Source organism: Mauremys reevesii, linkage group 3 (genome assembly GCF_016161935.1).
Source record: "Mauremys reevesii isolate NIE-2019 linkage group 3, ASM1616193v1, whole genome shotgun sequence".
In the NCBI taxonomy this organism is placed as follows: Eukaryota; Metazoa; Chordata; order Testudines; family Geoemydidae; genus Mauremys; species Mauremys reevesii.
In genome coordinates, this window is record NC_052625.1 from 206886334 (window position 1) to 206903116 (window position 16783).

The 16783-nt window shown below is 50.0% G+C and overlaps 1 protein-coding gene across 1 annotated transcript in view; it reads left to right on the forward strand.

The window, feature by feature from the left end:
- The first annotated feature begins 5514 nt into the window (after window positions 1–5514).
- Window positions 5515–16783, forward strand: part of LOC120401205 — an 86327-nt gene continuing 75058 nt past the window's right edge. The window contains exon 1 of the mRNA XM_039530857.1: window positions 5515–5704. Coding sequence (XP_039386791.1) covers window positions 5537–5704 — 168 coding nt within the window. The 5' untranslated portion in view covers window positions 5515–5536. The remainder of the gene's footprint in view (window positions 5705–16783) is intronic.

Sequence of the window (16783 nt, forward strand, 5' to 3'; positions counted from 1 at the left end):
CCTAGCTCCAGCTCCAGCACCAGCCCCAGCCCTGGCCCTAGCTCCAGACCCGGCCCGGCCCGGCCCCAGCCCTGGCCCTGGCTCCAGCCCCGGCCCAGCCCGGCCCGCCCCAGCCCTGGCCCTGGCTCCAGCCCCGGCTCCAGCTCCGGCACCGGCCCCAGACCTGGCCCTGGCTCCAGCCCCGGCTCCAGCTCCGGCTCCGGCCCCAGCCCTGGCCCTCGCTCCAGCCCCGGCTCCGGCTCCGGCTCTGGCCCCAGCTCCACTCTGCCTCAGCACGGCTGCTGCTGCTCCCTGGGCTGCTTCCCTGGCCCCCTGGCTCTGGGGCTGCAGCTCTGCTCCCAGCGGCTCAGCCTGGGCCCCGCCTCTCCTTAGCTCGGCCCCACCTCTGACCCAGGCAATTCCAGCTCACACGGGACCCCCCCTGCCCTCCCCACTCCCTGATTAGCTGCCCGCCCTGTCAATCAGGCTGACCTGGAGCATTGGCCTCTCCCCATTGCCCCTGGGGACTGTCAGTCTCAGGCTCCTGATTTCCCATCGACCCCTCCCCTTTTAGTGCTGGGCGCCAGCAACCAGCCCCCCCACTGACGGTCCGGAAGGGGGCACAGTCCCTGCCACTGACGAGAAATGCTGTGCTGAGCTTTCCATTGCCGGCTGTGCCCAGAGTACAGCGTCCTGCCAGCGCCTGGCGGGTGTGTCAGGCAGACTTGTGGGGTCCCCAGGAAGGGGGCCCTGCAGGCCCTGGCTGCCTGTCTCTCTCTCTCTCACACACACACACACACACGCTACACAAGGCAGGCTGGGCAGCCGCAGACATGTGCCCTCAAGCGACCTGGGTCTAGGCTCTGCTACTGACGTGCTGTGTTGTCTTGGCCCAGTCACCTAAACTCCCAGGGGAACATTTTCAAAAGCACCTAACTGATTTAGGTGCCCAAGCTCTGTGCCAATGGGATTTAGGCCCCCCTCCGGGGGGGGCACTTATTCTTGACATTTTTACCCCTTGCCTCTTAGTCTCTCTGTTGTTAAAAGGGGGCGGATGGCCCTGGTCCCCCTTTGTAAAGCACTTGGAGACCTGGGGATGAAAAGTGCTATCCATAGACCATGGTTAGGTTTTGAAAGGTATTTAGGTGCCTAACTCCCATTGAAATCAGCGTTAGCACCTAAATACCTTAAAAAACCTGGCCCTGGGTGTTCAGAACGAGTACACTACAAAGTAAACCAAATTCCACACCCGGTGCGGACGCTGGGATTGGCCTCTTCCAGAGGGAGATTCTATCTATGCAGGGGCTGGCTCTGGTCAGACCAGCAGTACCTGGCCAATGGCTGTTCAATACAGCTCCATTTCTGATGCGGACAAACCCACAGACATGCTGGCCGGACAATGCTCCTCAGCTCATTCCTTCACCACGGCTTCTGATCTTTTTGGATCATTAACTCCAGAATTTTTTCTCTCCATTATCCACCAGCTTACCGAGCTCGCTGAATAATTTGCAAATGTGGTCGTTAAATAACTTATCCGCTATTGTTTTCCAACAACATATTTGGCTAACAATTATCCACCACTCCCCCAGCTCTGCCAGGAAGGAAAGGCGATGGAAGTGACAGATTAGCAGGAAAAATATTCCACACCCCAGGGCGATGGGGATTTTCTCTGTGTGCCCAAGAAATCCCACTCTACATCAAATCTTCTCCGGCTGGATCAGCACTCATTCAAACACCCACACAACTGCTGCACACAACTGCTTCTGCTCATACTTTTCAGCTAAAGACCCTGATTTTTTCCCCAGAAAGCAGGAGAGAATTCAATTTTTTTATATAATTTTGATGAATAATATTGATGTTTATTTTAGAGCATTTCCATTTTTATCTATTTAAATGTTCACACTTGCAGGGAATTATAGGGGTGGGGGTCAGACAATGGGGGGTTCAGACAATTATTGAATGGCAGACATTGAGGTTCCAAACGCGAAAGCTTTATAGCTGTTAAAAATCAAAATGTCACCATCACAGGTCAAAATAGACCAAGTCAATATCTTTCACTCAAACTCTCCTATATTCTCCAGCAGCATTTTTCTTACTTTGAGTCATAGAATCATAGAATCTCAGGGTTGGAAGGGACCTCAGGAGGTCATCTAGTCCAACCCCCTGCTCAAAGCAGGACCAAACCCAACTAAATCATCCCAGCCAGGGCTTTGTCAAGCCTGACCTTAAAAACCTCCGCTGGACTCTCTCCAATTTATCCACATCCTTCTTGTAATGTGGGGCCCAAAACTGGACACAGTACTCCAAATGAGGCCTCACCAGTGCTGAGTAGAGAGGAACGATCACATCCCTCGATCTGCTGGAAATGCCCCTACTTATACAACCCAAAATGCCATTAGCCTTCTTGGCAACAAGGGCACACTGTTGACTCATATTCAGCTTTTCGTCCGCCGTAACCCCTAGGTCCTTTTCTGCAGAACTGCTGCCCAGCCATCGGTCCCTAGTCTGTAGCAGTGCATGGGATTCTTCCGTCCTAAGTGCAGGACTCTGCACTTGTCCTTGTTGAACCTCATCATATTTCTTTTGGCCCAATCCTCTAATTTGTCTAGGTCCTCTGTATCCTATCCCTACCCTCCAGCGTATCAACCACTCCTCCCAGTTTAGTGTCATCTGCAAACTTGCTAAGGGTGCAGTCCACACCATCCTCCAGATCGTTAATGAAGATACTGAATAAAACCGCCCCAGCACTGACCCTTGGGGCACTCCACTTGATACCGGCTGCCAGCTAGACATGGAACCATTGATCACTACCCGTTGAGCCCGACCATCTAGCCAGTTTTCTATCCACCTTACCGTCCATTCATCCAGCCCAGACTTCTTTAACTTGCTGGCAAGAATACTGTGGGAGATGTTCACAGGCCTGCTTTGGGTACCTGCAGCAAGCAGATAACTGCCAGGAGAAGGATCCCAGCCCATTCAAAGAACAGGGTGCTTGCTGCTTGGTCAGCTCAGGAGGGTGTGAGGACATAAATGCCAAATAAGCAGCGCACGCTTTCAATGCATAGGATTAGCGGCCCGTGTACCTTTCAGTACTGAAGAAATCTGTATGTTAGATACTGTTATTTTTCTTTGACTGGTATGGGCTGTATTGCTGTAATGATAAGAGCATGTTTCGATTTATGAGGCGTCTTAGTTAACCCACAGATTGTCGTCTTATCAACAGAAGGATTTTTTTTGTTTAGTCTCAGCAGCTTTACTACACTGTGGTGTCTTTCCTCCACATCGGAGCAACTCGGGCTACTGGCATCCCCAGCTGTCCCAATTTGCATATTTGTGGTGGTCTCCACAGGTGGGAGTTCCGCTGTCAGAACAGACTGAACCTGCTCCCTGTCCCTGCAATACAATGGAATTATTTCGGGTGCGGGTGGAATCAGAGTTTGGTGGGTTACACTCAGGCCAGGCCCTTGCCTCCGTCTCTTTAACGGAGCCCTGACTCTGCTCTCCCAGGAGTCCCTCTCTGCCTGAACACCGGTTGCTCTCACAGGCCCAGCTCACTAGGTGACATCTACCCTGTCTTTCCATCCAGACTCCATGGAAGAGTGGAGAACTGAGCAGGATTATGACATCACAGGTATCAAGGAGGCTGAACAGCTGTAACATAAGAATGGCCACACTGGGTCAGACCAAAGGTCCATCTAGCCCAGTATCCGGTCTTCCGACAGTGGCCAATGCCAGGTGTTTCAGAGGGAATGACCAGAACAGGGAATCATCAAGTGATCCATCCCCTGTCATCCATTTCCAATTTCTGGTAAACAGAACCTAGAGACCCTCAGAGCATGGTGGGGCATCCCTGCCCATCTTGGCTAATAGCCATCGATGGACCTATCTTTCATGAAATTATCTAGTTCTTTTTTGAATCCTCTTATAGTCTTGGCCTTCCCAACATTCTTTGGCAAGGAGTTGACTGTGCATTGTGTGAAGAAATACTTCCTTTTGTTTCTTTTCGACCTGCTGCCTATTCATTTCATGTGGTGACCCCTAGTTCTTCTGTTCTGAGAAGGAGTAAATAACACTTCCTTATTTACTTTTTCCACACCAATCATGATTTTGTAGACCTCTATCATATCCCCTGTAGTTGTCTTTTCTAAGATGAAAAGTCCCACTCTTATTAATCTCTCCTCCTATGCAAGCTGTTCCACACCCCTAATCATTTTTGTTGCCCTTTTCTGAACCTTTTCCAATTCCAAGATATCGTTTTTGAGATGGGGAGACCACATCTGCATGCAGTATTCCTACGCTTTGTTTCCTATGGTTCAGCCAGTTACTGATCCATGAGACGACCCTTCCTCTGATCCCAGTACAGCTTCCTTTGCTTAAGAGCCTTTGCTGAGGGACCTTGTCAAAGGCTTTCTGAAAATCCCAGTATGTCAGTGCACTGCAAGGCCTTCAGTGGCTTTTAAACTTTCCCATGGGGACATCGGAGACATGGTCCACTTAACTTGTGTTCAGGCCTAACAAGAACTCAGCTGCAACCTGCTGTGAGAAACTCATTTTAACAAGGATGCCCCTGTACCAGCACAGACCACAGGTCAAAATGTGGAACTTCAATAACAATGGTATTGGAAGAGCCCAAAATCACCACCACAGGAATGTATTGACTATGACCCTTACTTCAGATGCACTGTGGCCTAGTGGATAGAGCACTAGATGGAACTCAGGAGACTTAAGTGCTAGTCCTGGCTCTGCTATTGTCTTCCTGGGTGACCTTAGGCACGTCACTGCTCTTCTCTGTGCCTCAATTTCCCATCTCGAAAAGGGGGCTAATGCTACAGACCTCCTTTGTAAAGTGCTTTGAGATCTACTGATTGAACATGTTAGATAAGAGGTAGGGCTCTTTATTATCTTATGATATAGGGTGCTTTTCTTAAAGCACCCACTGCTGGAGTCAAGTGATTTATCTGAGAATCTCTGCTCTTTATTTTATTTTATTTTATTTTATTTTATTTTATTTGTTAGCCAATTTTAAGCCCTCGTGGTTGCAAAGAGAAGCTGGAGAACATGAATTGAATGCTCCCTAGCGGCTCAGACACCAGAAGGCAAATGAAGAGTTCCCCAGATGAATGTTTTTTGAAGATCTCATTATTTTGAAGCCAATCTCTTGATTTTGGTGGGGCCCAGCTCATGGTGTTGGAATGCTTGGGCTGGCGATACCATGAACGTTTTTCTGCACTGGTAGCACTAGAGACTCACTTCAGGGCTGCTTCTCACTTCAGGCTGGGAGATTCTGCCTCAGTCACAAGGGTTTTAGGAGTTCCCACAAGTAGGGAAAAAATGTCCCTTGCCTAAGGGCTGGAGAGTCCTAGAGCTCGGAAAAGACCCAGGGTTTTCCTGGGAAACCTGATGCCCACTCTCCTGCCTTATTCTGAGCTCAGCCCACTTGGGCGGCTGCCCCAGCCCATCTCCTGATCTCAGTACAGCATTGACACCTCACAGACTAGAGGGAGATTGCAGGAGGGCAGCCCCATTGTGACCTAGAGATGACATCAGCGCCTGCCTGATGCCAGAGCAGCAACCTGCCCTCAGGTGTAGCCTGGGTACTTGGTGCTGTTTTGAGAGTGCCTGTGTTGAGAGTGTCTTAGTGCCTGAGCCCGGGGAAATGAGTTCACTCCTCCTCTGTCTGCTCTTTGTAGTCTTTTATGCTGTGCTGAGGCTCGCCAGATCTGAGGTAAGTGAGACTCCTAGAGAGATGGAAAGGCTGGATTGATGCCAGCTGAATGCAGGAACCAAACATAAGTATTTTTCAATCAGCAGGCTCGGATCAAACTGATATGGGAATCAATCAATAAAGAATTAAAGGACGGGAATATATTTAAAGCAGGTTAACAATGTTTTATGGAAAATGGGCCATGTCAAACATAGATGTGACAAACTTAGACTTGTGTAAGGTGTTTTCATAGATTCCATGGCAAGATGGGCCCATTGGATCTTCTAGTCTGACCCTCCTGTCTAACGCAGGCCAAAGAACTTCCCCACAATCATGCCTAGTGCATACCTTTTATTAAAATGTCCAATCTTGATTTTAAAAATTGCCAGTGATGGAGAATCAATCCACCATGACTTTGGTCAATTGTTCCAATGGTTAATTCCTCCCCCTGTTAAAAATGGACGCCTTCTTTCCAGTCTGAATTTGTCTAGTTTCAACTTCCAGCCATTGGACCATTTTAGACCTTTCTCTGCTAGATTGAAGAGCCCATTTGTAATTGTTTCTTCCCGGTAGGTATTTATAGACTTTTCCTCAAACCACCCTTAACCTCTTTAAGCGACATTGACTGAGATCCTAAAGTCTATCACTACAAGGCATGTTTTCTAATCCTTTAATCATTCTTATGGCTCTTCTCTGAACCCTCTGCAATTTATCAACATCCTTCCTGAATGTTAGACACCAGAACTGGACACAGGATTCCAGCACTGGTTGCACCAGTGCCAAAGACAGAGGTAAAATAACCTCTCTGCTCCAACTTGAGATTCCCTGTTTATGCACACAAGTACATAGGACATTTGGATTAAAAATCAGCACTCTACAATATCAATGGAGCACAGGTTAAAGGGATTGAGAGCAGGCTAATGGCTAACTGACAGATCTTAAAAGTAATTGTCAAAGGGCTCCTCGAATGTGGTTTTTCTAATGGGGCTCTGCAGGGATCAGTACTAGGTTTGAGGCTGTTCAACATTTTTTCAATGACTTGGAAGTAAATACAAAATTGCTGCTGATAAAAAATGTGCTGATGACACAAAGATTGGCAGAATGGTAAATAACGATGAGGACAGGGCAGTCATACAGAGAGTTCCGAAGAGTTGGTTTGGCAAATGGGGCCCATTCAAACAAAATGCGTTTCACACAGCCCAACACAGAGTTAGACATCTGGGAACAAGGAGGGCCTATTCAGCTTTGGATTTCACGATCTTTAGTTTTGTATCATCTGCAAATCTGGCCACTTCACTGTTTCCCCCCTTTTCTAGATCATTTATGCATACGTTGAACAACTCTGGTCCCAGTACAGATCCTTGGGGGACCTTGCTATTTATCTCTCTTCATAAGCTCACAATTTATTCCTACCTTTGATTTCCTATCTTTAAACCAGTTACTGGTCCATGTGAAGACCTTCCCTCTTATCCCATGACAACTTATTTTGCTTAAGAACCTTTGGGGAAGGATCTTGTTAAAGGCTTTCTGAAAGTTCAGGTACACGATCTCCACTGGATCGCCCTTGTCAAACAGAGCTGATTCCCATGTTGACTCTTCCCCAACAAATCGTGTTCATCGATGTATCTGATCCTTCTGTTCTTTACTATAGTTTCAACCAATTTGCCTGGTACTGAAATTAGGCTCACTGGCCTGTAATTGCCAGGATTGCCTCTGGAACCTTTTTGAAAAATCAGCATTACTAAGCAATAGGTTAAATACCACAGTTAGTAGTTCTTCAATTTCATATCCGAGTTCCTGCAGTACTGTAGGGTGAATAGGGACTGCCTTCTCTAAAGCATTCATTTAGTCAAACACAAGTTATTGGACTCAATACAGGATGACATTTTCTGGCCTGTGTTATACAGGAGGTCAGACTAGATGATGTGATGATTGCGTCTAGCCTTAAATGCTATGAATCTATGACTGATTTTACACCTCTAGCATGTTCCCTCTTGAAATAGTCCCAGTCTTTTCAATCTCTCTCTGGATACAGGAGCCTTCCCAGGCCTTTCATCATTTTGGACCCTCCTATTTCAACTCATGGCAGGGTGCCCCACCCTTCCCCACTGCCCCCGTAAGGGGAGGTGAAAGTGCTTTGGAATGCAGGAGAAGTAGCTTCCACACCCCAAAGGGATGGGCCCTGATGACAGCTGGGTCTGGGTAAGAAGCTCTTCAAAGGAAGATTTTGAGCCACGGGAGAAGTCCTTGCTCACCGAAAGAAGCACACTCAGTCTGGGCCTGGGTTGAGAAAACTTGTCCTACAGAAAGGACCCAGAGCTGAGCAGAGTGATGCGCTCTGAACTCAGGGTGCTCGGTACTCTTAGGACTTAGAGTACTTCCATTCCTTTGACAAATGGCATCTCGGCAGCCTCGGGGATCAGTGTTCCCATCGCACTCCCTGACCCGGTACCCAGGCTGGGCCAGGGACGCTAATGATCCAAGCAACAGACCAAATTCCTTGATGAATCCTGGTCATGTGCCACTTGAGGCATGTTGTGCAGCCTGTAGCCTGATTTGGGGTGGGTTAGTGGGGTCGGTGGAATTTAGCCACTTAATTTAATTTTATTTGATAATTAATTTTCTAATTAATTAGTAATATTAATAATAATTAATCAATATTAATAATATGGGTATGGCTCACCAGTGTGTGTGATCAGAAGATAAAGTTCGTCCTGAATCAGGCTTCACAGAGTTTATACAAGGAGCTTCGGGGTATATGACAGGCACTTACACTGAGACAGAAATAGTCATCAAGACCTTTTATTAAAATCAATGAAACAATAAAAAATGTTAAAACAGGTCGAGATTACAGAGTTACAAACTATCACAGTTCTTTAAGAGAGAGATTGATGATAATACACTGTTAGAAACTCACTCTGTGCAGTAGCACTTTGGGTGTTGTTCACACTTATGATAAAGGAAGTTGGTTAATATGGGTCTGAGTTTAACCCTATATAAACTAGGTGCTTTTTAAAAGGTAAAGCAGAAACTAGATTCCTTTATACTTTCTCCTTTGAAAAGAAATAATACCACGGCCTATCAATAGTTAACAGCCTTGTATATGGGTAGCACCGATGCGTAGATAGGGGTGAGGCGATGGATAGACAGGAACAGATAGATGGGTGTATCGCCTGCCTAATGGTGAGTTGTTTCACCTTTTATAGAGCATTATTCGGAAATCCTTCCTCCTATGCCCAAATTTCGTCTTTCCCCCACGGAAATGTTAGGGTACACCTGCCTCATAGGCTAACATATGTGTGCGTATGAGTGACAGAGATGTATGCATTTGTGGTGTACTTGTTAGATTTGTGGGCAAAAATCCCCATTTTCCACCCTTTACTGCTATTGGCTCAGCTAAAGGTCTCCAGACATTTACGTAGGTATTTGTCTTATTATTACTTTTCTGAGTAAGGGTCCCCAGAGGTTGCCTTCAGCGTCACACAGGATGTCTGACCTGGATGTCTGACCTGCATTTCAGCTAGTGCAAATCTAGAAATCTATAAAGCCTATTACATACTTAAATTTATCAAAAAGATATTTATCAAAAATATTGCACTCCCTGAAAACTAAATGCAAAGCGGTACTGTGAAATGTGTGCCAATGGCAATGTCCAAAAGCTGTTACTGGTGTCTAATACAGTAAACCATACAGCCTCTGGATCAAAGGATTTGATTAGATTTGGCATTTTGGCCACTGTGGGGGCACAAGTTGGTGTGACCTGGTTTAGGCGTCTGTAATCTATTGTGAGACGCCACGAACCATCAGGTTTCTTGACAGGCCAAAGAGGTGAATTTGCAGTGGAAGTACATTTACGTAGTACTCCCTGTGTCAGCAAAGCCTTGATAGTCTTTTCTATGTACGGATTTGCTTGTTCTGGGTAAGGCTACTGTTTTGGGGCTGAAATTTCTCCTCCTTCTAGAACAATAGTGACGGCCATGCATCCACAATCATGTTTGTGTTTAGCAAAAGCATCTGCATGCTTGTAAAGTAATGCCTGTAACTCAGGTTGGTCTGCATGTTTAGCCACTATTTTGTTTAAATCATACTCCTCAGGTTCAGAGTCCTCCACTGGAGAGACCATGCCACACGCAGGTATGACTACTGGAGAGTCATCCTTTGCCTGTTCTACTGAAAGACACAATAATTGGTTATACAAATCAAGAACACATCCCTGTTTGTATAAGAACTCAGTTCCCAATAGACAATTCTTTGGGTCTGCTAATTTCATCAATGCAAAGGTATGATTCTTTCTTAGGTGACCTATTTGTACTTCAAGGGGTGCAGAAAGTGTGGTAACAACCTGATTACTTGCAAAAGTTGCAAGTGTCTTGGTACATCCTGATGATAGAGGAGAGGATCTAGGATCCTCGACATGGAGAATACTAATTGCTGCTCCAGTATCTATAAAAAGATTCCTGTTTTGTCAATATTCCAAAAGCTATGGGAGGTTAACCCGGCTTCTTATAGGCCAGTTAGCCTGAAATAATGGACAAACTGCTATGGGATTCAATCAATACAGAATTTTGGTTTTTGTAAAACAGCTGCCGTTTCAGGATGATATAGGGGTTATATCAGCACTTGTTTGGGAGGATTTGCATAACCCATTCCTGGCTTCACCACTCAGGAGGAGCATGGCCATCCCAAATGCATGCAGATAAAACCCCAATATCATGCATTCCCGAAATATGTATCTAGGAAACGCTGTTGTCCAGAGGTCGGATTTCTCCCCCAGGCTCTGAATTCCGTGCACGGTGTCTGGGGTTAGTTGCAGATCCTGCAATCCTAAAACCTGCGGAGTTTTATAAGCTCTGCAGGAGAGAACTTGCAGGCTCTCTCCTTCAATGCTTATAAACTCTGCAGGCTCCTGGTACCAGCAATCCCTGTTTCTCCAAGCCCTGGATTATTCCAGTGAGCCCTGTTATGGGTTGTGCTGTGTGCCCTATATTGGCTGCATCACAGGAAAGCACAATGCCGACCCATGAGGCCTCATAGTGCAACACTCTCCCACAAGGAAACACTTCCCCCTGGCCCCACATGGCAATCCCCTCTGGCTCAGTGTCCTCCCAGGTTTATTGAGGAGTTCTCTTCTAACCCTGCTGCTTTCTCTGTGTGTGGCAGGCTTCTCCGAGGAAGAGGAGGCACAGAGCCAAAAAGCAGAAACCGAAAGGTAAGCAGCCCCTGACCCCACAGCTGCGGTGGCAGACTCAGGCCCCACGCAAAGCAGAGAAATAGGGTCTGTTCCCCCACCTGCCTCCCCTCTTCCTGCGAAGGCTCAGTCGTGCCCAGAGCCGTGCAGAGGCACTGGCTGGGGCTCCGTTCACAGGCTGCCCCTGAACTCTGGGCAATAGGCTGCTAGGAAGCAGAGGGGACCCAAGCAGCTCAATGTCTCCTTTATGTCTCACTTCTGACAGCTTTTGGGTGCTGTGAGGAAGAGCTGGAGGCTGGTGCATCCCCAGAGACATGGTAAGCAGTGCCCCCCTCCATGAACCTGCAGCGGGTCAGTTCCCTCCTCTCGCGTCATGCAATTCAGCCCCACCCAGGGGCAGCAGCCCGAGTAATCCCTCCCCTGCCCCGACCTAGGTACCAGGCAAGCAACTCTTCTCCTTAGACTCCTGCAATTCATTCCCACCCCGCAGAAGTTGCCATCTCTAATCCACCCCCACGCCTCGTACAGGGGTCATTCCCTTCCTCGAGCATCATGCGGCTCATTTAACCTGGGGGGGGAAGGGTGGTAGATTGTGTCGACCGGACCGGACCGGACCATCCTCCCCTCCCAAGAGGGGGAGAAAATGTTTTCTGGGAGCAGCCCCGTGCACCCCAGGGAGGTGAGGTGGAGAAGTCAGGAGGAAGGCTGGGCTTTCTGGTACGGTGAGTAGGGTGAAAGGGATCCAGCAGCACTTGTGTAATGGCCCCTCCTCCATCACGGGTTCCCAGCAGGATTTGAACCCTGGACCTTCAGCTCTGCAGCATAAAGCACCCCTTAGAGCTGAAGAAGCAGCTGCATTAGTTGGCAGCTATAGTAGGCTGTTATCCTATGTGTGGATTGGCTTCTGTGGAAGGCACATGACACACGCAGGGGAGGAGGCTGCCTCAGTGGAGAAGGGGACAGGGAAGCTTTAGGTGCCGCCCTCTGGGTAAAAGAGGGCCTGAGGGCAGGGCCTGCACTCAGCTATCTGCTCTCTCTGTTCCACAGCTGCCCTGTGCCCCTGGAGAAGCACCGCTTGGCTCAGCGCCTCAGGCTGGTTGAGAGGAGGGTACAGTGCCTGGCCCGACACCTGGAGGAAGTTCTGATACCGTACGGGACCTGTGGGGGGGGCACCAGACTGGGGGCGGGGTGGGTGGGGAGAGGGAATGTATAGAGGAGGGAGCAGGGACAACCAGACACTCCAGGATCCTAAAGTAACAGGGAAAAAGCCACTACGAGGCTTTAGCTTCCAAGGTGAGAGACCAGTGACAGTGAGGTGGGGGATGATCAGAAATGAAATGCAGAGACTGCACGGTGGGGTTGTGAGTAGGATCAAATCCTTCTGTACGGCAATAGCTGCCAGCAGGCGACTGTCTAGACCCTGCCCCTGCCCCTGCCCCGTTTGAAAGAAACAGCAATCCAATGACACCCTGGGGGGGTGTCCACCCCACACAGCACTGGAAGGGGCTCAGGTGGCCAGGCAGGCCCATGAACTCCCCAGGGTGCAGCTGCAGGAAGAGCCGGGGAGCAGGGAACTGATTCCAAGCAGGCTCAGCTGGGCAGGACTAGGCAGGGCCTATCAACCCAGGAAGCTGGCACCAGGCAGGGGAAGGGCAGCCCCTCCTAGCTAATAGCCATTGATGAATTGATCTAGTTCCTTTTAGAGTTTATAGGCTTGGTCTTCACAACACCCTCTGGCGAGGGTTACACCCACATGCTCCCATCTTCCTCCCCCAAACCAGTTGTTAGCTAATCTTTCTATTGAAATAGCAGTAGGTCCCCGATCATGCTCAAGGCCCCGTTGTGCTAGGTGCTGCACATGTGTGTGTGACGAAGGGGTTAGCGTTCTAGATAGAATGAGTGCCGGCTCCCCCTCTCGGTCCTTCGTTACCCAGCTGATGTCCTTGTGTCGGGGTGTGGTGTGCAAGGCATGCCTAGGCACTGCCCCACTGCACTACTGCTGGAAGGCTGTGCCCGAGCCCTGCCTTGGCTCAGCAGGGCCATGTCCCATCTGTCCCTGTCTGCTCTCTCCCACAGGCCGAGTGTGTCGACATCTGCCACGAGCCAGTTCTCCTCCTCCTCTAGGGAATCCACCACCTCTGCCCTCCGGAGTCCCAGCTGCTTTTCCCTGAGAGAAGCCGCCATGATTCACTCAGAGCCCCTCCGCCACACGGGGGAGATCATGCCAGTCGGGGGCTGGGAAGGATCCGCTCATCCCATCCAAGCCCAGCCTCTCCCCAGGCCTCCTGCCCACAGCAGACGAGTCCGGCGAGAGCAGACCATGGGTCTGGACCAGACATCAGTCAGTGGCTTAGACTTCAACATCCGCCAGAAGCATCTGCAGAGTCAACTGGGGGCTCCTACCCCATACACAGAGTCACTGGCCAAGATGATCCCTAACGTCCCTGCTCTGCGCCCACCAGACAGAGACCCCAGGGTGAAGTTCAACATGAGCAGGGTCCCTTTCCTAAGCCGTGAAGTCCTGGAGGAACTGGACTGTCACGTGCAGACAAAGAGACTCCAGCATGAGCAGGGCTTACCCCTCACCCCCCAGAAACCCCACACAGCTCTTCTGCCTCCAGCTCCACAAACCCCCATCCCGGGGGAGCCATTGCTGGGTGAGCGGGACACCAAGCAGCAATTGATATTAGACACAGATCGGCCCAAAAGTGGATTTCCAGCAAAGGTCCCGGAGCCCCTCACATCCAACACCAGCCCTCAGCGTGCACAGGCGATCCAGGAGTCATGTGTCTGCCCCTCTGGACCCCTGCCTCAAAAGGCCCACAGGATCATGGCATCCCCTGAGGCCATCCTGGCCAGGCCTGTGCCCACGGTGGTGGTCAAGCTGCAGGATCACATTGCTCAGAAATGCTCAGAGATCCAAATGGAGGCATTCCCAAAGATGGTGAGAGAGTCGCACAGAGATGCTCCCCTCGTGAGAGAGACGGCAATAGCAGAGAAGACGCTCACAGCCACACTCCACCTCTATAGGAGCGAGTTGAGAAAGCCCCTTACCAGTGTGAGCGGCACCAAAGGGACTGAAGAGAAGCTGGAGCTGCACATGGAGAGGAAGGTTCTCTTGGGAGAAGGCTCCTGCCTGGGGCCAGGGGCACAGGCAGGTGAGGGCAGGGCAGATCATCCCAGGATCCAAAGCCACCAGGTTGCCCCAGAGGCCCCAGGCTCTGAGCAGCTAACAAGATCCACCCTTGACTCTCTCATTGCTGGGCAGGCTGCACACGACCTGCAGCTGAAACACCTGATGGAAATGTTGAGCAGCTCCCGCCCCTTGGCGGGCCAGGTCTCAGTCTGCCAGCAGTGCCGTAAGACATATCCAGGAAAGATGAAGGGTAAGAAAACTCAGGAGGAGACATCTGCTGAGCTGCATGGTCTTCGAGCCACCATGGATCCACATGGGCTCGATGGAACTGTGAATTCAAAGCTCTTCAGGGATCAGCTGCCAATTAGAGTCTGCAAGAAGTGCAGTGAGCTTCAACGGAAGAGACCAGCTGGCTCTGCAGGTGCTGACTTGCCCGGAAGATCCCATGGAATTCCACAGCGATGGACTCCAGGAGACTCCTCAGCATCATCCAACCACAAAAAGATGCCAGTGGTGTGGCTCCTTCCAGCAGACAGGAGAAAGACGCAGGATGGAATGGGGAAAACGGCTCCCAGAAAGCAACCAAAGATGGTGTCCATTGCTACAAGTACAACAGGGCTTTCGCAAGCTGGGGAGAAAACAATTGGGAGTCCTGACGGTTCTCCCCCAAAGTCACCAAAGGCCTCAAGAGCTAGGACACCATCCCCTTCAAGGAGCAAAGTTCCAATTCTCAAACGGATGCTAATGTGCCTCAAGGAAACCTGCACTAAGCTTCAAAACGAAGTCAAGTTCCAAATGTCCAAGGACTCTCATTCAAGAACACCTGATGCTAAATTTACAAAGCCACCCCTTGGGAAGGCAAGGGCCTCCAAGGGTGTCTGGTAGTAGTATAAGGGCCCTACCGTCAATAAAACACTAACCCCTCCTCTTAACCCCTCAAACCCTGCTCCTTGACCCCTTAAGCCCCAACCACCTGTCACTGGAAGTCCCACCCATGGCGGACACATGACCAGAAGCAAAGTGTGTGATATGACCCCTCTAAGAACTCGTCCCACTGCCCTCTACCAATCAGGATGGGTTTCGCCCCCGTAGGCCCGCCCTGAGAGGAGATTTGACCAATCAGGGGGTGTTCCGGGCCGGGGTGACCCATCCAGAAGTGGTTCGTGTGACCCCTCTAAGAACTCCTCCCATTGCCCTCTACCAATCGCGATGGGTTTTGGCTGCACAGGACAGCCCTGAGAGCAGGTTTGACCAATCGGGGGTGTTCCAGGGCGGGGTGACCCCCCAGGAGCGGGTCCTATGACCCCTCTAAGAACTCCTCCCAGTGCCCTCTGCAATCAGAGTGCAGCACCATCACCCCATAAGTCCCAGCACCGAGGCAGAAGAGGCCCTCTTTTACCCAGAACGCGTGCTTTAGAGATCATGGAGACATGGACTCCTTCACCACCCCCGTGAGAACTCCAGACTTTGTTTTAGCCCCAAGAGCCTTTGGACTTGTGTGGGGAAAGCGCTACATCAGCGACAGTTGCGACGAGGGCCCTTTGACTCAGCCGTTGATGGATACGCTGAAACCCGAAACCCAAACCCTCGTGAGGCCCCAATGAGCGTGACCGCCTCTCATTGTCCGCTCCCCTAGAGGAGGAAGGCGAACGCAGCTCGGGGGAGTCACCGGAGGACAAGGTGAATGGAAAAGACATCACTCAGGTAAATGAATGATTAAGAAGTGACGGTTGATGATGGGGTGTAATGGGTTAGGAACCGCGGGGTTGTGTAAATCTAAAAACAAGCAGTGGGGGCTTACACTGCTTCTTTTCTGAAAATCTCTCAACAGCTCGACGATGCCTTTATCAAGGCCTTTGAGAACCAACCACACAAACACAACTCCAGTTCCTCAGCGGCCACCACCACACCAAGCCCTGAGAAAACTGTGTGCGCGAAAATGCCCATATTCACAAACCCGGAGCACGCGCTCTAGGGGTTGTGAATAAACAACCAAGGACTGACAAACCATTCTCCCAACACCATAAGCTCGTCACAGCTTCCCCATAGTCTAGTGTTTGGGAAAAGTATGGTGCTTCATTCAGAAAACTGATGAAGATTTGGGGAAAATATGATGCTTTGTTCAGAATACTGGTGGCTGCTATATTCTCAGGGGGTCTAAAAGAAAGGAGGGCTGGAAAGACCCTACTTATAAAGGCCAAAACGCCGTTAGCCTTCTTGGCAACAAGGGCACACTGCTGACTCATATCCAGCTTCTCGTCCACTGTAATCCCTAGGTCCTTTTCTGCAGAACTGCTGCCCAGCCACTCAGTCCCTAGTCTGTAGCAGTGCATGGGATTCTTCCATCCTAAGTACAGGACTCTGCACTTGTCCTTGTTGAACCTCGTCAGGTTTCTTTTGGCCCAGTCCTCTAAGATCCTCCAGTGTATCTACCACTCCTAGTTTAGTGTCCTCTGCAAACTTGCTGAGGGTGCAGTCCACGCCGTCCTCCAGATCATTAATGAAGGTATTGAACAAAACCGGCCCCAGGACCGACCCTTGGGGCACTCCGCTTGAAACCGGCTGCCAACTAGACATGGAGCACAGGGAGGATGGACGAGAACACCACTTGCGCCTCAAACTCCTTTATCCTTCTTCCCAGAGCCACGTAGTCTGCAGTGATCTGCTCAAGGTCATTCTTGGCAGTATCATTGGTGCCCAAGTGGAGAAGCAGGAAGGGGTAGCGTCTGAGGGCTTGATGAGTCTCGGCAGTCTCTCCGTCACATCGTGAATCCTA